We start from the raw sequence: 22734 nt of genomic DNA, 5'->3' as shown, positions 1-22734 counted from the left end.
AGGCGTGCGCCACCACGCCCAGCAGAAATATAAATTTTTAAGATCTCCAAAATTTTTCTTTAGTAATACCACTACCATTAGCCAATCAGTGTTTCAGGGCCACCCATCCCTCACCAAAGAATCAAAGTTCTGATGGTGTGGCATAAGTTGGTCCATCTGCAGCTCCCAACGCGCTTCTTCAATGCCTCAGCTGAGCGCTCTCCCAACTCAGTAACACAGAGGTCATCATTCACATTTGGGCCTCAAACAATTACACACCACTGGCAAATTTTCTAGGAATAACTAAAGCTTTCTCTGTCTCTTATTTTCTTTCTTTTTTTCTACAGCACTGGGGATTAAACCCAGGGCCTTCTCAATGAGCCCATTTTTTGCGACAAGGTTAAGGCTGTCCTTGAAATTCTCGTCCTTTTGCCTCAGCCTCCCAAATAACTGGAACTACAGGAATGGCCCACTGCACACAAAATAAGCTTTTTTCTTTTTCTTTTTCTTTTTTCTTGAGACAGGGTCTCACTATGCAGAGACTCAGGCTGGCCTCAAAGGCATGATCCTCCTGCCTCAGCCTCCCATGTATGAACTTTCCATTTTAAATCCACAAATACCAAGAGCCTTATGAATCAGTAAGCCACTGGGAAAATTGTAAGATTACCTAAATTAGTATGGATCCAGCAGAAATGGAGAAGAGACAGAATTAGATGTCAAGGTGGTAGAGCTAATATGATCTAATGATTCAATGGATAAAACACGAAGAAAAAGAATTCCTACCAGATGTGGTAGTACACAACTATAATCCCAGCTCTCAGGAAGCTGGGGCAGGAGGATCACTGCAAGTTTAAGGCCAGTCGGGGCTTACATAGTGAGTTCAAAGACAGCCTCAACTACATAAAACCCTGGTTTTTTTGGCTGTTTTTTTTTAAAAAGGCCAGGCATGATGGTGCATGCCCATAATACCAGCACTCAGGAGGCTGAGGTAGGAGAATCTCTCAAGATTGAGGCCAGCCTGGGCTACAAAGTGAGTTCAAGGCCAGTCTGAACTGCATAGTGAAGCCTGTCTCAAAAAGACAAAAAAAAATCCTAAATTTCTCTAGTCCATGACTTAGTAGATAATAACACATTAATGAAAATATAAGAGCAGTAAATGTGATTAAGAAGGATTCTCGGTTCATGATAAAACACAGCAATCAATAAAGCATCTACATTCTTGTCTATTTTAGTCAAGACATCTATTCAGGGAAAGATGGTGCCTCTCCAATTCCACAACTACCACTACTTATCAACCTAAATTTATAACAGAAAATCATTTCACTGGAGAGCTTCATAAACTGTCTGTGAAACAAGCTACTTAACAAAACCAGTAACAAATGTGCTTTCAGAACAAAAGCTGCTCCACGAAGACAAGTAACATTAATCTATGCACTCTTTCTTTATTCTAGTTTTAAGACATAGGTGATTAAAGGGGAAGCAGAACAACTAAAATGGATTAGTACTCGGATATGAAGCTGCCGTTAAGTAGGACAGCCACATTTGCTCAGGAAAGACCAGACCTTGGCAGACTCACAGACACAAAATCCTAGAACAGCCTGAAACTATTACAACTTATAAGGTCAAAAACTTTTGGATGTTTACAAACATGGTTTATCCCTTATGGAATGAGAGAAATTCAACACCCTAAGAGAAGGATCATTGAACTAAAGACCACATCCTAGACACAATGTCAATACAAGGCTCAGTTTCAAAGCCATGACTATATTGTGAATAGCTGCATGGATCCACTAGAAATCAAAATTCTTTATCCCTCTAAGGCAGTTATAAATGACCAAAAGCCAATCTCTTTCACATGGTTTTGCATTTTCTGACACAATCTACACCTGAATTCTTTTTATCCAGCTATAAGACAAGAATGGAACTATCTTCTGTGTGCTTGTGCATGACAGACTTAAGTGAACACACCTTGTCATTTCACTGAGATTATGACAGAACCTGGCTTCTCTTTTCCTCTTGAGCTTTATCTTATCACACATCCCTCAGGAGGAACACTCATCCTCTGCCACCCACTGCCTGTAGTTTAGCATGATATTACAGTTTAGGGTATCACTACACACAACACTGTACTGCTTCCATATCTCTGCTCGTATTTTTTTCCCTTTCCTTACTGGTCTACCTACCTAACTTATACTAACCCTTCAACACTCAGCTCAGAAGTCCCTCTCTCTCTCTCTCTCTCTCTCTCTCTCACACACACACACACACACACACACACAAGCCTTCTGTGGTGGTAGCTGGTGCTCTTTCTATGAGTACCAGGCACAGTATTCACTATTACTCAGGCTACCAGACTATCAACCCTTGAAACCAGAGACTGTGTTCAGTATTCATGGATTTACTGATTTATGATCTAAAGGTCATACATAATTCACTTAAACACATATGCAGTTCACCTAATCACAGTTTCAGCTACTGGAGAGCTGGGGCAGGACAGCTCAACTCTTAGCTTGTACAGAGGAACTAAACCAGTAGGACCCTAACTGGCCCACCACTGCCCTGGTGTAGAACTTGATGGACGCTCACTAGAAAGGGATTCAATGTGGGCTTCAAATCATGAAGTCTAAAGTTTTAACCTCTCATTTACTATCTACATGGGCTTAGACAAATTGTGTAACTTTTCTAAATCTGTCTTTTTTTTTTTTTTTTGGTACCAGGAATCAAACTCAGGACCTCATGCTTGCCAGGCAGGTGTTGCACCACTGAGCTAAATCCCCAGCCCCTAAATCACTTTCTTACTTATAAAATGAGTAATATATCTACCTCAAAGAGTTTAAAAGGATTAAAAATTACTTAGAAATAGTATGTCTATGAATACTTGTATATATGCATATAGAAATGTGTGCTTTCCATACAAAAAAGTGTGACAGGATGACTTTAACAGCCTCATTTACTAAACTACCAAGTCTATAATGTTACCAGCAAGATCAGATTATTAATTACTTTTGTTTTTGGCTGGTGCTGAGGACTGTACCCAAGGCCTGATGCATGCAAGCACCGCACGACTAAACTATATCCTTAGCCCTATTAATTACTTCTAAATACAAGTATAATTGCTTATATAATTCAGAGCTGTTCAGATTTAAAATCATTAAATTATAACATAAAGCACCCAACTCAAATTAGTCATCCAAGTGGAAATCCTTTCAATGTACCATTCATTATGCACACATCATTATTTAAATGAAATTTAAACCCAATGAAGTACAAAACAAAATTGTGAATAATCTTGCCTTAAGGATTACTTTTCTAAATTACTACTGAAGTGAAGATGAAGAATTAAACTGTTTCTCTAAAACATATTGCCTTCTCTCACAGAGCTCATAGCAGATGCTGAGTAAAGTGAAGGAAAGAAAGATTGTTCTGAATTTTAAAACATTCATGCTGGAGGTATAGCTTACTGGTAGGACTTATGCTTAGCACACGTAAGCCCCTGGGTTCAATCCCCAGCACCAAAAACTAAAAACATTCAGAAACCAACACAGTTTAAATCCAAAACAAAATCAGTGACAGCTAGCTTGTTTAAACTATATTATAGGCAAACAATATAATCTATAGCAAGAAATACTGAAATTATCCATATATATTCCTTATTATTCCAAGAAAATGCTTCCCATATATTTCAGTAATTAACCCATAAATACTAGTCATAGGACCAAAACTATCACTGGATCTATGCCTAGTACAATCAGATCCAAATTATTCAGCCAACAATTTCACAAAGAGTGGCAGAGCTAGGAGCCCTCAAATGAGAAATGCTCCAAAACAACCTCAGGCTAAACCTGATGGCACACGCCTGTAATCCCAGCACTCGGGAGGCTGAGGCGGGAGGATCACTGAGGGGTGAAGGCCAGCCTGGGCTACAAAGTAAGTTCAAGGCCAGCCTGAACAGCATAGCAAAACCCTGTCTCAAAAAGACAAAAACAAAAACAATCTCAAGTTTTCTTGCTTTGATACATACAAAATTTTACATATGCATATATATATATATATATACATCATTCCCTCACTTACCTAGTATAGTACTTTACAATTTCTAAACATTTTCATAGTTTCTCATTTGAGCATCATAATCACCCTATGAAGCAGACATGAGAGATATTAAAGCTCCACTTAACAGATGAGGAAACTGAATCTAAGATAAACTCACTACCAGGTAAATATTGTTTCTACTATAAGATAACTTTATCCATTTTTGTTAATGTGCCACAAATCCTTGAAGGCAAGACTATAGGAAAGAGGCCAGGTGTGGTGATACATGCCTGTAATCCCAGCACTCAGGAGGCTGAGGCAAGAGGACTGCTGTGAGTACAAGCCCAGCCAGGGTTACATAGTGAGACTCTGTCTCAAAGACAGACCAAAAAAAAAAAGACAGTAGGAAAGTATCAGACTAAGAGTCAGATTAGGATCTGAATCTCATTTTATAACTTTCTATCTGTATAAGCAGAATAATTAATTTCTCAGAGCCTCAGTTTTCTCATCTGGAAAATGGACACAAGAGCATCTATATTCAAGCTTTACTATGAAGAGTAAAGGAGAAAATGTATGTAAAGGGCATCCTTGGATTAAGCTATAACAGGTCCTTTGTAAATAGAAGCAACAATTTTTATTATTTTTCTTTCCTTCAAGGCCTTGGGTATCTCATGCTAACATCTCTCCAATTCTAAAAAAGACTATTTCCCTACTGGAAAGTAAGATATTTCTTTCTGTATTAAATTCTTGGACTTCTAAACATGATTCACACCTGATTCCAAAAATGTTTGAAAACCAGAACAAGTAACACATTCAGTAGAGAAAGTATAACTTACCAACAGCTTTGCAGCTTGAACTCGAACCACCCAGGAACCATCACTGACCATGTGGCAGATTTTTCCAAATGCATCATCAACTAAGCGAATTTCTTCATTAGAGGAGGGGATGGGGACAATGCTAAATTAAAAGGGAAGAAGCCACACATGACAAAACATGAGCCTAAGGTTGTGAATGACCAATGAAAATGCATACACAGGGAATGACACTGCAAATGCTCAAACTTTGAAGTGATGCAACAAGTTCTGGCATAAATAAATCACTCTGGGAGTATGAACCAATCCTTTAGTTGCATTGCAAATTCTCAGTGTCTTAAATAAAAGTGTGCAACTTCCCCAAAGGTTCGGATATTTATGAAGAAATCAAGAACTTGGGGCTGGGAGTGTAGCTTAGTGATATATGCCTCGTAGATGTGAGCATAGTAAGGAAAAAAAAAGAAAAATCTAGTTGCTACAGTATTTTATAGCCTTAAGTTTACTATCTCTTGTAACTGAACTACTGTCAATGTAGATCTCAGAGTAAATCAATATAAAAGATACTTGCAAATGTTTCTAAAAGAGGTAGTTTCCAATTAGGTTATGTGTACTGTGTGTGTGTGCACATGTAAGCACACGTGCTGAAGTCCTAAAAAACTATAAAAGGAGCCTCTTCCTATACACAGGTTTTTATCTCATTCTGGTTTTCAGATTTTAGAAGACAGCTTAAGAAAAAAGGACAAGACATCCTAATTTCCAGAGCTTGTGTTTTTCCCTTAGGCCACACTGCCTTGCAGAAACCTAACCAACACTTCTTCTCTGGACGTGGTTATTTGCATGGTGGAAGGAGAGGAAAATGGCTTAGCAATGAACAAAAGTCAGTTTGCACTCGCACTGACCTTTCGGGATAGAGCTGACTGACAACCCAGATGAGCTGGACGGCAGCACTGCGCACCTGCTCGTAGTCATCAGAGAGCAACTTACATGCCTGCAGAAGAGGATTCAAAAGTTTATCAGCTCTGTGCCTTCCCAGGAATGCTCAAACTGCTTCAAAAGGAAGACTGGGTGATAAGGATATCAATCAAAATACTGATGGGTGGTTTTAATGTGGGCTCTGTCAGCTACTCTGGGAGTATTCTCACTAACCACCCTCCTACCCCATATCTGAAAGCAGAACCCCAGGCTAACAGATATCTAGAATTGCATCAAGCCTAGCAAAGCTCACTGGCAGCCCACAGTACTGCTCTCACAGATGCAAACACCAAGCATAGGGTTTTTCCCCGTCTATAAAATCAAAGCACACATTTCTGTTCATGTTGGCTTGAGAGCACTGGGCCATTTCAACCTATTCACTCTTCCTGAGTGTCCCCAATCCCCCTAGATAATAATGACTCCAAATATCTACTCCAGCTCAGATTTCTTCTGAGCTCCAGATCTTTATAACTATCTATGGCCTGGAGCTCTGCTCATGGACGTCCCATCAACTTTCAAACTCAATATAACCTGAAACAAATTCTACCATACACTGTATCTTGAGTCCTCTACTATCACTCCATCTTCACTATTTTGAGGCCCTTAACATTCCTTGCCTGCAATACATAATACACTCTTATGCTACCAAGCATCCAAATCAGCTGAATAACTTTCTTTCCTCTCAGTCCTTCTTCTGCAAGTATCCTTTAGTTACTTGGCTTCCTACATTATTTTCCTACAGGGAGGAAAGGTGACAGACACAAATACAAGCATTCTGGACCATTCTACTTCACCTTGTGAAAGAATAAATTTAGTTTACAAGTCACAAAGATAGGTTAACTATAATCTTCCTGATAGAATTACTATTGGTAAGCTAACAAAATCTGATCTCTGAGCATGGGTTTGGATTACTTATCTCTAGATTTATTCAGTTATTATACTAGATTGTTTATCACTAGATTCATTTAATTATTTTCTAAAAATACTACCTTCTAAGGCTTTTTGGCTAGGCTACCAATCAGCTTTTCTACAATTTCACTATGCCATTCTTTATAATACTGCTACATTTGTGTGACATCTTTTCATATAATCCCACGGTCCTGCTCGCTTCCTATAGAAAAACTAGTTTATGAAGCATGGTGCCCAAAGCTGACTTTATGTACAGTCCAACCAGAGATCAGGAAGACTACCACTTCCTTTTTTCTAATCACTATGCTTCCCTTCAAGCCCACTGGTAGCCCACATATTGCTACCACCCTCCTAAAAATCTTTTTCACACATATTTTGCTATTCAATTACATATCTCCATTTTCTTCCTGAGACGTATGCTTTGGGCATGATGCACATCAATCCTCACTAATATGGTCACCACTGTTCAGCCAAAATCCTTGTTTTCAAATTCAGAGAACCAGTGCGCCCCTCCCCGCTTCATGATACCGCCTCCCCTCCCAGACAGTAATCAATTAAAGTACCTGATTATAAACTGTTTGGTGTAATTTCAGTCCTCTTTCATGGAGCTGCAACTACATAATGAACATACATAGTTTTAAATATTTGTGGAAAAAAATCAGTATTTCCAAAGTCTCCCCTTGATCTCAGATCTTTTCCCACATTACATTATAATATGTACCCCTCAGCCATAATCAGTGCTATAAGAAAGAAACTTGGTCAAAGATTTTTATAAATCAAATCTAACCTAGACTACCTCAAAGGTATAAGGAAAATATGAAACAGTGGCAAGAAAGCTAAGAATGAGGGCTGGGCATGTAGCTCAGTGGTAAAACGCTTGCCTAGCATGACAAGGCCCTGGGTTCAATCTCCAGAACCGAAGGGGAAGAAAGGCTAACGGTGGTATATGTCTATAATCCCAGGACTTGAGAGGCTGAGGTAGGGAGTTTGAGGTCAGCCTGGGACCCTGTTTCAAAAAACAAAACAAAAGCAAAAATGGCCAAGAAACAAACTGTTAAACAGTTACCATCACTTACTCCTAAACAGCACCCTCTTCTAGTAACTTCCATCTACATGTCTGAAACATGTAAGGCACAGCAAGACCTATACCAAGTCATACTTCACATTGGGAACAGAGAAATAGAGGAGGAACCTGACTTGGTATCATATTATAAAAGACATAAGGGGCTGGGGATTTAGCTCAGCGGCAAAAGCGCCTGCCTGGCAAGCGCAAGGTCATGAGTTCGGTTCCCGGTACCGGAGAAAAACAAAAAAAAACAAAAAAAAAAGAGACATATACCCAGGTGTGGTGGTGCACACCTGTAATTGTAGCATTCTGGGAGGCTGAGGAGGGTAGCAAATTCAAACTTAGCCTGAGCAATTTAGTGAGACCCTATCTCAAAACAGAAAATAAAAAGGCTTCAGGAGGGGCTGGGGATTTAGCTCAGCGGCACAGCACCTGCCTGGCAAGCAAAAGGCTGTGAGTTCGATTCCTGGTACCGGAAAAAAAAAACAAAAAAAAAGGCCTGAGGATACAATCTAAAGGCCCAGGTTTCAATTCCTAATATGGGGTGGGGGTGGGGGGTTGATACAGCTTATACATCTGTCAGTGATACACAAGAAAGCTATTTGAAATACGAGAATATGTCTTTTAATTCTGTGAGGCCGCCACCAACACCTTCTTAAAAGTATGCATCAAGTGTATGCTGGGGGATTCAGAATGTCTCCAAGATAGCACTAGCCATCAACTTTTTAAAAAACGCACCACCAGAAGTGGCACACGTTCATGCTCCCAACTATTGAGAAGGCTGAGGCAGGAGGATCACTTGAGAGCCAGGATCTTCAGGCCAGCCTGAACAGTATAGCAAGATGTCATTTCTTCACACAAAAAAGAAAACTGTCCCGATTAGTTTCCATAATCACGTTTACCATGGCTTTAATAGCTGCTGTTCTGACACGTGGATCTTGGTCACTGAAATAATCCCCTATAATCTTCTGAACATCTCTGGCAGTTAGGCCTTCTCCATCTTTTGTGACACTTTTCTCCAGAGAGCCAAGATTGCCAAGTAATTGCAGGCATTTGTTTCTTACACCATGAGCGGTATCTGTCAGGTGCTATAAAAAGACGAAAAGAAACAAAAGCACGCGATTAAGTCACCCTTTAAAACAAGCAAAAACACAGAAACAAAAGCGCTGTGTCAACTCTAGGGATGATTTCAATCACCATATTCTCACTAGTCTGTCTAGCATCATATAGCTTGGATATTCACCTTTCCCAAAAACTAACAGTCTTTAGAAAACAATAGTCCTATTCCTCACCTATTTATATTTCCGACAGAAAGCATCTGACCTTGTGCAGAGTAGGTACTTCCAGATTTCTCTCTGGGCTGAGAATTTAGATCACTGGTAGTGCACTTTACTAGCACGTATGAGGACACGCGTGCAAACACACACACATATGTGCGCAGTCTCTGAATTGTAGTAGGCAGAATGATCAAAATATATGGTGAATGTTTAATTTTATTCCTTTACTTTGCTCTGCAACCACTGCAGCTGCAGCCCAACCCCTCAAGTAACCACTTTGAGTAGCCTCACCCTGTCAACCCACAGACCTTCGCACAGCCAATACGTATTTCTGTCCTATGCTGACTTTGGCAAAGATGCCAGATATATTTTGTTTGTTTGTTTTTTAAAGGAGGAAAGGTTTATTTAGCTCACAGTTTGTAGAGATTACAGTCAACATTCAGCTGGCTCCAAGGCAGGGTAGCTTGGAAGAGGCAGATCAAATCACAGAAAAAAAACAAATTTGTAGCAAGCAGAAGACAGCAAAAGCAAACAAGGCAGAATTGTTTTCAACAAAGGATTTTGCTTTGGGCCAGTGAAACTGAATGTGAAGACAAAGTAATGCAGTGGTGTGGAACTGACATCTGGTTCATCTAATGCAGACACTGGTAAAGTTACTGGGACCTTGGAGGACAAACAGAAATGATGTGAGTACAGTCTGACTTCCATAGCAAAATGGAATACTGGTAACACTCTAAGAACAGAAATTGAAATTGGAAACCAGATTTGTCAAGGTTTGAAATTGATACTCGATATTCCCTTCTCATCAAACAGGGGAAAGAAAAGTGATAAAATCAAGTCCTCTTATAAGAGGGAGTGAATAAACCTTGACTGTGATGCTGTCTTTGATTCACTAGACCCGCAAGCCATGGTTCAGCTGTTTGGTTATGAGGGCTAGCTTGCTGGGTACCAGATAACCTTTGTCAGTCCCAAATCGAAGCTGACAGGGAATAACCTACAGTGGTCTATGGCATTGAGGACTTCAAGCTACACACTAATGTCAGTGATGGGGAAAAAAACCTGGAGGCTTGGGGGTTGGGGAATTTAGCTCAGCGGCACAGTGCCTGCCAGGCAAATGCGAGGTCATGAGTTTGGTTCCCGGTACCAGGGGCGGGGCAGGGGGTACCTGGAGGATTGATATATCAGGAAGTAGATGAAGTTCCTGACACTTCAGTAAACCTTGCTTGGACATCAGGTACTGAAAGCAATCGTTTTAGCATTGCAACTAAAGAGCCATTGGACCCTGTTGCTTACATTTCTGCAAAGGTCAACAACTCTAGTTTAATTGGAATGTATTACACTCTGACTCTGAGGCCTGGTGTGAAGCTTACATTGTCTGGTCTGGTAGACAGGAAAAATATTAATGCTTGAATGAGGCCAAAAACTTGCGCCTTCCCTGGAATCAAAGGCTTACTCCAGCTGAAAGAAACCCCTGAGAATATCAGAAGATTTTTCCTTAATATATTTTCACTGTGGCCAACAGGCTTTTATACAACTGCCCTCCAAGAAGGTGATCAAGCAAAGGATGATCTAAACAAGAGCCATATTTTAAATATTTAGATAGTTACTTGTTAGCTGGTTTTTAGTTACCAAAACTGTAGTCATGCTATCACCTATACTTTCTTTTTTTTGGTCTTTTTGAGACAGGGTCTCGCTCTGCAGTTTAGGCTGGCCTTGAATCCACTTTGTAGCCCAGGCTGGCCTCAAACTCTCAGTGATCCTCCTGTCTAGGCCTCCTGAGTGCTGGAATTACAGGAGTGCGCCACACCATGCCTGGCTCTACCAAATTTATTTTTGCAATCAGCTGATGGAGCCAGGCGTGGTGGTACACACCTGTAATCCTAGCACTGGGAGGCTGAGGCAGGAGGATTGCTACAAATTCGAGGCCAGTCTGGGCTACATAATGAGTTCAGGGGCAGCCTGAACTCATACACCAAGACCTTGTCTCAAAAAACAACAACAGCAAAATTCAGCTGATGGAAGTATCATCTCAAACTATTTTTATGCTCTAAATATATAGTAGTGCCATTCACCTATTTCTTTAACAAATTACCCCAAACTTAATGATATACAATAATAACCATCTATTCTCATGCTGATAGCTCTAACTGGGATAACACCTCTTCAAGCTGCAGTTGACAAGTGGACTGGATGGACTCTTACATGTCTTTTTTTTTTATCTCCAGTACTGGGGCCCAAACCCAGGACCTTGCACACGCTAGGCAAGTGCTCTACTACTGAGCTACAGCCCCAGCCCTCTGCTCTATGTTTCTCTTCTCCTTGCATCAGTGAGGTAGTGACAACCTGTTCTTACGGTGATATCCACGGCTCACGCACCAGCCCCACTGACCATGTGTATTTCAGGGTTGCCACAAGTTCGGGACTAGCTTATCACAGATTCACCAGCATCAGTATCCAACCGTGAGCTGATATACAAAAGTACATTCTGCCAATATCAGGACAGTAAGAGGAGTAAACATGTACAAAACAACCACCCAGACCATCATAATGGTTGGTTGCATGCTGGGCACCTGCATGGGAGATGTTCCTTGAGTAACTTGAACTCTGCAAATCCAAAGCCGGCTTTTTCCCTTCATCAACATCCGCCCCTCCAAGGTGGGACAGCCAGGTATTTTTCTTTCATTCCCTATTTCTCCTAATGGTATCACTCTCCACAGTCACCCAGTGACCTGTACATTATTTAAATGTATTTAATTTTAAAATATATTACTCGCCAATAATGAAATAGATCTTTATAAAAATTGAAAAAAATTCTTATAGTAAAAGACACATTGCTGTTAATCCCTCAAAATATTCTCACTCGTTTCAGATACACTTGTTGCATCATTCTTGCCCCTTTCTAAAGCAGTTCTGGAAGTCCTCTTCCATGAGTGTCTTTAGTTGTGCTATTGCGGCTGCCTCCATATCCTGAATCTATTCAAAGTATTTACCTTCCATGGTCACTGTGACCTTAAGGAAGGCTGGAGACACACAGTACCGGATTCGGTGAGTAAGAAGAATGAGGACACCATAATGTTTTCATGAGCCTGACTGTCGACTGGGTGACACGTGGCAGCACCTCTCACTGTATTTTCATCACACCTCATTCACACACTCAGGAAAGAGGACGTCCAGAACTGTTTCAGAAGGTGGCAAGAGCTGGGCGTGCTAGTACACGCCTATAATCCCAGCACTTGGGAGGCTGAGGCAAGACGCTCACTGAAAGTTTCAGGCCAGCCTCAACTACATAGTAAGACCCTGCCTCGAGAAAGAAAGTGGTAAGAATGATGAGATAACTATATTTGCAACAAATAGGAGTCAGGCATGATGGTGCATGCCTGTAATCCCAGCACTCGGGAGGCTGAGGCAGGAGGATCGTTGCAAGTTCGAGACCAACCTGGGCTACAAAGTGAACTCAAGGCCAGCCTGAACTGCATAGCAAGACTCTGTCTCAAAACGGGGAAAAAAAAAGGAAATAAATAAATAGGAATATTTTGGGGATTAATGGCAACATGCCTTTTGTTTTGTACTATGTTGTTCTGTTTGTTTTTTTGAGACATGATCTTGCTCTGTAATTAGGGCTGGTCTTGAACTCACTACGTAGCTCAGGCTGACCTCAAACTCACAGCAATCCTCCTACCTCAGCCTCTCAAGTGCTGGGATTACAGGCATGCACCACCATACCTGGCAGCAATGTGTTTTACTATAATACTTTACTGTACTACTTTTCTTTTAATTTTAAAGGAGAGAAAAACAATGGTACAAAATTTCAAAACAAGATTGTAGGAGAGCAACAACGATCAGCACAGTGCATACTGCCATCCTCAAAGTAGTTCATACCACAAGATATAGGTATGAAAACCTGATCAAGCAATGCAGGCACACACCTTTCTTTTCAATGAGCTAACAGCAACTAGTAGTATAACTATCTCCACTATCTTGTGTGTATATAAATATATTGCTTTTTCCTTTTCCCTCCCTTCTTTTCTCCTTTCCCCTATTCTAGTTTCTCTTCCCTTTTGAGCAATTTTTTTCCCATTTCACAATATCTATTGTATATTTTGGGTCTTATTTACTCTTTCAGTTTCTTATACTAGAGATACATACAATATGATATTTGCACATGTGAGACATTTATTTCACTTATAAGTATGGACTCAAGTCTCATCCATTTCCTGTAACTGTCTCAAGGTTAGCCTTCTTTATAGTCAAATAGTACTCCACTGTATAATGTAATACATTTTTAATTTAAACATTCACTGTATACTTTATCTAACAAACTCTAACGTAAGATAAAAACTTTAAAAATTCTTAATATGAGACAAAAATTCCCTATGATGAATATTATCATTATGTATATCTATTTTTTTTTTTTTGGTACCAGGAATCAAACTAAAGACCTCATGCTTGCCAGGCAAACACTGTGCCACTGAGGTATATCCCTGGCCCTCATTATGTATATCTAAAATATAGCAATAAAATTTTAAAAACTGCAAAAAATAAATAAATAAAATTCTTGTTTTCTTTTTTTGAGACATGGTCTCACTATGTAGCCTGGGCTGGCTTTGAACTTGTGGGGATCTTCCTGCTTCAGCCTTCCCAGTGCTGGGATTATAGAAGTGAGCCACCACACTCAGCAATAAATTTTTCAGTATTTGTTCAGGAATATGCAAAAGTCTTAAGTGTATAGCCAAAAAAAAATTTCACAAAGTGAACACACATATAACAAACACCTACATGAAGAAATGGAACATTACCAAATTTCAGAAACAGGCCTCATGTCCCCTCCCAACATAAACCCACTACTACCACTATCACCAAAAATGGTGACAAAGATTCTAACACATATGCATCTGTCTAATTCTGTACTTTATAAATTATTACACCAAAAAACATAAATCTTTTCTCCAGTATGACTATCTGAATAATGCTACTATGATTATTCTTGTGTGGATTTTAGGGTACGTGTTCACATTTTTGTTGGTTATACACCTAGGAGTGGAATTGCTGGGTCATAGCACATGCCTGTACAGTAGTCAGCTCAAGAAGACACTACCAAATAGTTTTCCAAAGTGGTTGCACTAATTTTCATTTACACTTCCACCAGTGCTACGTAAGTCTTCTACTTGTGCCATATCCTTGTCAACACTTAGTACTAATGGTAGTTTTCATTTTACTGCTCTCACCAGCATTTTAAATAAAGTACCACTCATCTCTCTCATATCTGGTCCACTGCTGCCAAAATAAGCTATCTGTGTAAGGGAGTCACATGGACTAAAAATATTTTGAAAAAATGAGGTTATATACAAGATGATGAAAATGGTGAACTCTGGCTTTCAAATTTTTTTGTGACTAAACCCACAGTAGGAGATATACATTATATTTCACAGCACATAAAAGTATACAGAGAGGAGGGTTCGGCATCAAACAACCAGAAAGGGAGTTGTTAATTGTTGGAGGTTCTCTTGGTCTCTGTGAGTTTTCATGAAGTTGATATGATGCTATGAAGATTAAAACTGATCCTGAATTGGAAAAAAAAGCTGAAAATGAATAAAATATCTTTAGAGTCAGAATATGAGAAAATAAAGGATTCTAAAAAAAAAAAGAAAAAAAAAGAAAATAAAGGATTCTACTTTTGAAGACTGGAAGAATATTCGAAGCCCAGGGCCTTGGGAAGATCCTTGAAGGACAAAGTCCAGAACTCCTTAAGTCTAAGACAACTTGACTACGCTCATTCTTTTTTAAAAAATGTTATCAACTGGATACAGTGGACATAAAATTCTAGGTCTGTGGAAAGCTGGTAATGAGTAAAGTGACAGAAGATAAACTTGATTTTAAAAAGTATAGGATTTTGTATTTCCATCTAGTCCACTTGCAAATGAAAGTAATAGTAATGACATGAAAAATTAAAAAAAAAACACACATTTTTTTGACAAAAAAGTGAGTATTGTTATCAAAGTACGTCATATATTGTTTCCACCAGCCAACTAGCTCAACACTCTGCTACTTTACTCTGATTTCTAATGAAAATAGTAAGCTTAAATTCAAATTCTCACAGTAAAACTGAGCAGGGATTTCATGCTACACTTATGCCGTAAAGTAATCCCAATCACGCTCCAATCTTGGTATTACTTGCAATACATCACGTTATACTAATCAATCTCTAAAGCATCCAATCAGTGTGCTGATGCCATATTTAACCATGTTATCAATGTTAAGGGAATAATATCATTCCCTACTAAGCAAAAAATAATGTTAAATTATATAATTCCCTGTTAAACCAAAAATAAAATGAAGTAATACATGATTGCAAGCAGATACATCAAATTATTAATTCAGAGATAACTGCTATATGGAAAAGGCATATTTAAGCTATGCTTTGTATAGCATAATTTACATACAAATTTATTCTAGCTTTTTGTTTGGTTGGTTAGTTTTGGTTTTTAATTTTAGGTTTGCTGTAACCTGATCCCTAGCAAAAGCATAAGAAAGTTTTTTAAAAAGGTATATATAGCAGGGCGTGGTGGTACACGCCTATAATCCCAGCGCTAGGGAGGCTGAGGTAGGAGGATCGTTGTGAGTTCGAGGCCAGCCTGGGCTACAAAGTGAGCTCAAGGCCAGCCTGAACTGCATAGTGAGACCCTGTCTCAAAAAGAAAAAAAAAAAAAAAAAAAAAGGCATATATAGAAAATTTAATGAAATAGCTATTTACCCTTTCATCTTGTTTTTTTTTTTTTTTTTGGTTTTTCTCCGGTACCGGGAACCGAACTCACGACCTTGCGCTTGCCAGGCAGGCGCTTTTGCCGCTGAGCTAAATCCCCAGCCCCTACCCTTTCATCTTGTGATGTAACCAATATTTGTAGTCTTTATGTTTTTTCAAATAACCCCAGTCCTATCCCAGGACACCGACTGCAATACCTGCTAAGGCTCCACCATCATCAGTCTGAAAGGCTGTGGAGAAAAGTGATTCCTTTAACATCTGAAAACTGACTTCACAGACTTGTTAGAGAAATGGCTGACTTGAAGACTGAGGAAAACTAATATGTAAGAACCAGGGACAAGTTTGCAGAGAATAAAGAAGGTGTCGCTGGGTGCGGTGGCACACATCTGTAATCCCAGCACCTGGGAGACTGAAGCAGGAGGATCGTTGCAAGTTCGAGACCAGCCTGGGCTACAAAGTGAGCTCAAAGCCAGCCTGAACTGCACGGTGAGACCCTGTCTCAAAATGATTTAAAAAAAAAAAAAAAAAAAAAGGAAGATGATGTCAAGGTCTAATGGAGTCCAGATTGAAAGGACAGAGAAACCAAACTATAGGGTTCCCACTGTAAACATTTACTTGACACCAAAAGAAAGCAACCAAACAAATACAGGATGTAGGCTATTCCTCAAAATAATGACCCCCGCTTCTTCAATGACCCAGCAGCACTTAAAGAAAAAAACGGAAGAGGGGCGTAACTCAGTGGTGGAGCACTTGCCTAGTATACTGGAGGCCCTGGGTTAGATCCCCTACACCACAGAAAAAAAACAAAAGGAACCACTGTTACAGATTTTAAAAATTTAGGGGCTGGGGATTTAGCTCAGCAGCACAGTGCCTGCCTGGCAAGCGTGAGGTCATGAGTTCGATTCCTGGTACCAGAACCACCCCCCCAAAAAAAACATACTCAGATTTTAAAAATTTAAGAGATTGTCTAAATGTAATACATGAATCTTTTCAGAGCCTAATCAAAGACAAACTACAAAAGAATATCTTTAGTGTAGTTAAGGAAATTTTAATACTAATTACTATGAGACGATATTAAAGAGTTACTGTTAATAATTACACCCCGGCTTTGTTAAAAAACATTCTCAGAGATACATCCTGAGGTATCCATAATTTAAATAACATGGAATCAGGGACTTAAGAGTAAGGGGGGAGAAAACATGAAATATGAAAAAGATTAAAAGTTAATCATAGAATTTATATTCAAAACTGAAAGAATAATAAATGTGAAATTGTCCATAATATGAAGATTTCTTAAATTGCCTATTTTCAAATTGGAGCTCCAATTCACTAGATACTGATCAAGTGCTCCAGGTATGGTGGCACATGCCTGTAATCCCGGCACTGGGGGCTGGGGGCTGAGGCAGGAAGATTACCTTGAGTTCAAGGCCAGCCTGGGATACATAGTGAGTTCAAGGTCAACCTGAACTAAAAACAAGATGTTCTCTCTGGACAGATAGACAGACAGATCAATCGAGTAACTGGACCACTCTGAGCCTCTACTTTCTTACCTGCCTTATTTAACTTACAGATTAATCAAGGGGCTCATTAATATGAATATGAAAAAATGTCAGAAACTATGGCATGAGAACAGCCACTGTTACTATAATCTAAAATACTAAATAAATAAAATAAAATACTAAATAAGGTAGAAAATCACCCATAAAGCATATATATGGTTTTATGAGGCAATAATGACATACACAACTGCTAATATAAGTATCTCTAGATATTTTCTCCAAGTTCAAAATGACTGGAACTCTCTACAGTATAAATGAAATCACTGATTTGAAATACTGTACACACAATTTCTCTGCATCTTTTCTTCTCACCCCACTACCCCATCTCTCTGTCACTCTCTCTGCCTTTCTCCTTCTCTAATATTGGAACATACAGACCCAGGGAGCACTCTCAGTAATCCACTCTTGACTTAATTTGATAATCCCCAGTTTCACAGGGGAAGAATGACAGGGTCTGGGCTGAGGGTGTAGCTTCAGGGTACAAGAGCTTGCCTAGCATACATGAGGCCCTGAACTGATTCTTAGCACGGGAAAGACAGACAGACGGACAGATAGATGAACAGATAGACGGATGGGGGGGAAGAAGGGGTGGGATAGAAGAAAGTGCAAGGGTTAAGTGATAATGACTAATAATACACAGACTACTTAACAGAAGAGCTAATACTAGAACCCAAGTTTCCTACACTTACTCAATCCAGTTCTCATTTCCCACACAGCTGCATAAATTATTTCATGACTTCGAAAATTTTCTTTTCTTTTTTTTTTTTTTTTTTGGTACTAGGAATCAAACTCAAGACCTTGCGCTTGCCAGGCAGGTGCTGTGCTGCTGAGCTATATCCCCAGCCCCCAAAACTCTCATGAAGAATCACTCAGGTTTCTAATTGCTACCATATAACCAATTTTTTATTTTTCGCCCAATAGTGAAGATTCAACCCAGGCCCTTTACAAACTAAGCTATATTCCCCAGCCCTTTTTGCGGGGGAGTTCTTTTTGAGACAGGGTTTTGCTACCAGTTCAGGCTGGCCTTGAACTCACTCTGTAGCCCAGGCTTGCCTCAAACTTGAACTCGCAGCAGTGCTCCTGCCTCAGCCTCCTGAATGCTGGGATTACAGACATGCACCACTGTGCTCAACAAAAAAGAAATTTTTTTATTTCTGTACTTACAAATTTTTGGTTTGATTTTTTTTTTTTGGTACCCGGAATTGAACTCAGGACCTTGCACTTGCCAGGCAGACGCTTGTGCCGCTGAGCTATAACCCCAGCCTTCTGTTTGATATTTTTTAAAAAGTAAAAATTAAATATTCAAAATAAAAGCTCTAAAACAAGCATACTGTTTCATAAATATGAGGAAAGTATGACAATATGCCATACACATGGCACACACCTATAATCCCAGGTACTAAGGAGGTTGAGGCAGGAGGATTGCGAGTCTGAGTCAAGCCTGGACAATTTAAGGGGACTATCTCAGAATAAAAATCAAAACAACAGAGGATATAGCTCAGGGGTGAAGCACTAACTCAGCATATACAAAGCCCTGGGTTCACTATCCAGTATTGCAAAAAATAAATAAGTAAATAAATTACATTGTCCAAAAAATAAGTAAATAAATTACATTGTCCATAAATGTACTATAAAAAGAGCAGGCATGGTGGCACACCCCTGCAATCCCACCATTCAGCAGGCTGTGGGTTTTTCAGTCCAAAAAAAAAAAAAAATTCTGGGCATGGTGGCACACACCTGTAATCTCAGCTCATGAGGCTTAGGCAGAGGACTGCCATGAGCTCGAGGCCAGCCTGAGCTACACAGTGAGTTCAAGACCAGCCTGAACTACATGGCAAGACCCTATCTCATAAAACAAAGCAAAAAGCAAAACTTACTAAAGCTGGATGCAGTGTCACGTGCTAGTCATCCTAGCAATAATACTCTGGGAGGCCAAGAAAGGAGAATCACAAACTCAAGCACATCCTGGTCAACTAGGAACTTAGTGAGTTCCTGTCTAAACACTATGGGGATGTACATCAGTAATACAGCCCCAGGTTCAATCCCCACCCAGTGCCTAAACACAAACAAAAATTTAAGCCAGGAAGTGCATGTCTATAATTCACAGGATTGAGGCAGGAGAATCTGACATTTAGGGACAATCTGGGCTGCATAGCAAGATCTCATCTCAAAACAAACAAAACAAAGAGCTACTAAAGAGAAGGGAAACAAGTGGAGAAAAGATGAACAGGTAATGGCAACTAACGGAAACCTAACCTTTTCCTGCAGACGCCAAGTCCTATGTGAAAGGGACCTATGGGCAGGCAGGCTCACATGGGGCAGGAACAAGGAAAATATCAAGACAAAGCTCCTATGCAGAAGGGTCTAAGACAGAGAATCTTCCATTATAAAAATGGCTCAATCAAGCAGTTTAGCTGAGTTAATCCACTGCCTCCAAGTCATTATTCAGATCACAAAAAGTGGAACATCAATACTCTCAAGTGCCCACAATGTCCTAAATACAGTAAGGGCTCAAAACACGATACTGACATGAAGAACTTCCAGATATGAGGCAGACAATGACTATGTTTGTCACAGTCAATAAGATAGGGGCTTTTTAATGATTTATTTATAATTAGTAAGGAAGTATCATTTCTCATAACTAAAGTCGACTGAATCATCAATGGCTGGACAGTTGCTACCACTACTGCAAATATTTTATTTGATTTTCAAATAAAGTAAAACCCAACTTATATTAAGGTAACCAGGCAACAATGACACAGAGCCAATCTAGTGCATGCTGAAGCCGGAAAGAGCTTAAATCACACCCCCAGGACAACAAAATCAGTTTTATGATGTCCTTCCCCTACAGGTCGCTTCTTCCATCAGCCGCCATCATTAAGAACCACCAAGTGTCTGCAGAGGCTATTTTGGTGTTGTCTGCTTTGTCAAGCCATTAAAGTGCCATCATTTTTTATATTAACAGAGTGAGTAAGCAACCACATCTCCAACAGTAAGAACAATCTGTCTCAAAAATAAAAATAAACTAAGCCAGGCGTGGTGACGCACATCTATGCTGCCACCACTCTGGGAGGCTGAGGCAGAAAGATCACAAGTTTGAGCCCAGCCTGGGCAACTTAGCAACTTGGAGAGACCTTCAGTGGTTGAGCTGACTAATCTCCAGTACCAATAAACACATAACAAATACACTAACAAATTAGTTTAAAACTTTTTCTATAGAAAAGAATCAGTGGTTAAGAATATCATAAAAAGCTGAGAAATGAATAAATAAGACAAAAATAGCTTACTGATTCATTCAGCACTGGTATAAAGTGTTCCTAAGCACAGACAGAAATCCAGTACACAAATGAATATCCTCTTCCAATAAACCGCAGATAACATCTGTTTCGACAGAATTTTATTTGGGGACAGTGGGCAGCGCTGGGGATCAAATGTAGGACCTGGCACATACGAAGCAAGCACTCCACACCACGCTACATTCCAAGCCCGAATTTTACATATGCTTAAAAGCCGCATATTTATATCTAAGCTTCTATGTTAGGAGCTTAAAGTATTTTTGCCATATTAAAGGAACAGAAAAGAAATCAGGATTTAAAGAGAGATGGAGACGATCCGACTGTAATGAAACCTTATAAACAAAGACAGATCTTTGTTCTCCCAAAAAAAAAAAAAAGTCAAAAATAGACAGCAGAAAAAAAAAAAAAAAAGACAGCAGAAGACTCCCAACTTCAGCTGTGCAGATGCTATACAAGAAAAGAATATTAATATCCAAGCCAAATCTGTGAGCTATCTTTTCATCTCAGAAATGAGGATTAGTTGTCCAACGCTTCAAAGACTACAGTGCCACCAAAAGACTACAATTCCTTTTCTCCCAATCCTTCCAACATTTACCTTTTATCTCTTTTGATGAAAGCCATTCTAACAGGTGTGAAGTGATCTCTCCCTACAATTTTAACTTGCATTTCCCTAATGATTAATGATGCTTTTTTTTTTTCCCATGAACTTGGTCATTAGTATGTCTTTTTTTAGAAGTGTTTGTTCAGGTCCTTTGCCTGCATTTTAAATGGGTTATCAGGTTTTGCTTTTGCATGAAGTCTCTTAAATCTTCTGGAGATTAACTCCTTATCAGTCCTACGGTTTGCAAATATTTTTATCTGTGACTTTATTTTGTTTCTTTTACCATGCACATGCTTAGCTGGATGCAATCCCATTTGTGTATCTTTTATTTAGGGCCTATGTTTTCAGAGTCAAATCCAAAAGAATCAGTACCTCGATCAACATAAAGGAACTTGCCCTGTGTCTTCCTCTAGTAGTCTTACAGTTTCAGCTCCTACACTGCAGTGTTTAATTCATTTTAGTTGATTTTTGTGTAGGACATAAGATAAAGGCCTAATTTCATTCTGCATTCTGTGGATCATCGATTTTCCCAGCACCACTTACTGAACACACAGTCCTTTCCCTATTGTGTGTTCTTGGCACACAATTTGTCAAAAATCAGTCGCTATGAGTATATGAGCTTCTTATACTGTTCCATTGGTCAGTGTAGCTGTTTTTATGCCAGTACCATATTGTTTTGATTACAATCACTTTATAAAATAGTTTGAAATCAAGGAGTGTGATATGTCTACAGGTTAGTCTTTCTGATCAAAACTTTTGGCTAATCTGGGTCTTTTGTAGTTTCACACAAACTTAAGGATTGTTTTTCTGTTTCTATGATAAATGATGTTAGAATTTTGATAGAGATTTTGATGAATCAATAGATTGCTTTGGGAGGTATAGACATTTTAACAATATTAATTGAGCCAATCCAGGAACATAATTATTTATTTATGACAAGGGAAAACAGTAACTCTACAATAAAAACTCTAACAGATATCATGTTAATCAAGTATCAGCATAAACATCAGTGAGTCAAATGTTATCCAGGTGTGGTGGTACATAACTGTAGTCCCAGCACTGTGGGAGGCAGAAGGATCCCAAGTTTAAGCCTGGCTTGGGCAATTTAGAGAATTAGCAAGACCCTGACTCAAATAAAAAACAAAAAGGATTGCAGATATAGCTCAGTGCAAAGACCCTGGGTTCAATTCCATTTCCCCCCAAAAAAACTGCCAGGCATGGTGCCACATGCCTGTAATCCCAGCACTCAGGAGGCTGAGGCGGGAGGACTGTCATGAGTTAAAGGCCAGCCTGCGCTACACGGTGAGTTCAAGGCCAGCCTGGACTACATAGCAAGTCAGTCTAAAAAAAAAAAAAAAAAAAACACAATAATCATAAATAAGTAAAGAGCGAGAGCCAGTGTTCCAGGAGCGGCTAGACACCTGGGCTCGAGTCTGTGCTCGCCCACACCGCCACGGTTCCCAGCTGAAAC

At 39.5% G+C, this 22734-nt stretch overlaps 1 protein-coding gene and 1 pseudogene across 2 annotated transcripts in view; one reads left to right on the top strand and one right to left on the bottom strand.

The window, feature by feature from the left end:
• Ints4 (integrator complex subunit 4) overlaps positions 1-22734 on the bottom strand; it is a 118819-nt gene that overhangs the window by 70227 nt on the left and 25858 nt on the right. For both annotated transcript variants that reach the window (XM_005379824.2, XM_005379825.2), the window contains exons 5-8: positions 8673-8858; positions 7268-7318; positions 5723-5811; positions 4848-4968 (exon numbers count right to left, since the gene is read on the bottom strand). In XM_005379824.2, the coding sequence (XP_005379881.1) occupies positions 4848-4968; positions 5723-5811; positions 7268-7318; positions 8673-8858 (447 nt within the window). The remainder of the gene's footprint in view (positions 1-4847; positions 4969-5722; positions 5812-7267; positions 7319-8672; positions 8859-22734) is intronic.
• LOC102029502 lies at positions 9234-10620 on the top strand (annotated as a pseudogene).

This window comes from Chinchilla lanigera, unplaced genomic scaffold (assembly GCF_000276665.1).
Source record: "Chinchilla lanigera isolate Chin_1 unplaced genomic scaffold, ChiLan1.0 scaffold00013, whole genome shotgun sequence".
NCBI classification, from domain to species: domain Eukaryota; kingdom Metazoa; phylum Chordata; class Mammalia; order Rodentia; family Chinchillidae; genus Chinchilla; species Chinchilla lanigera.
Note: the sequence above shows the minus strand (reverse complement) of the source record. Positions and strands in the feature narration are given on the sequence as shown.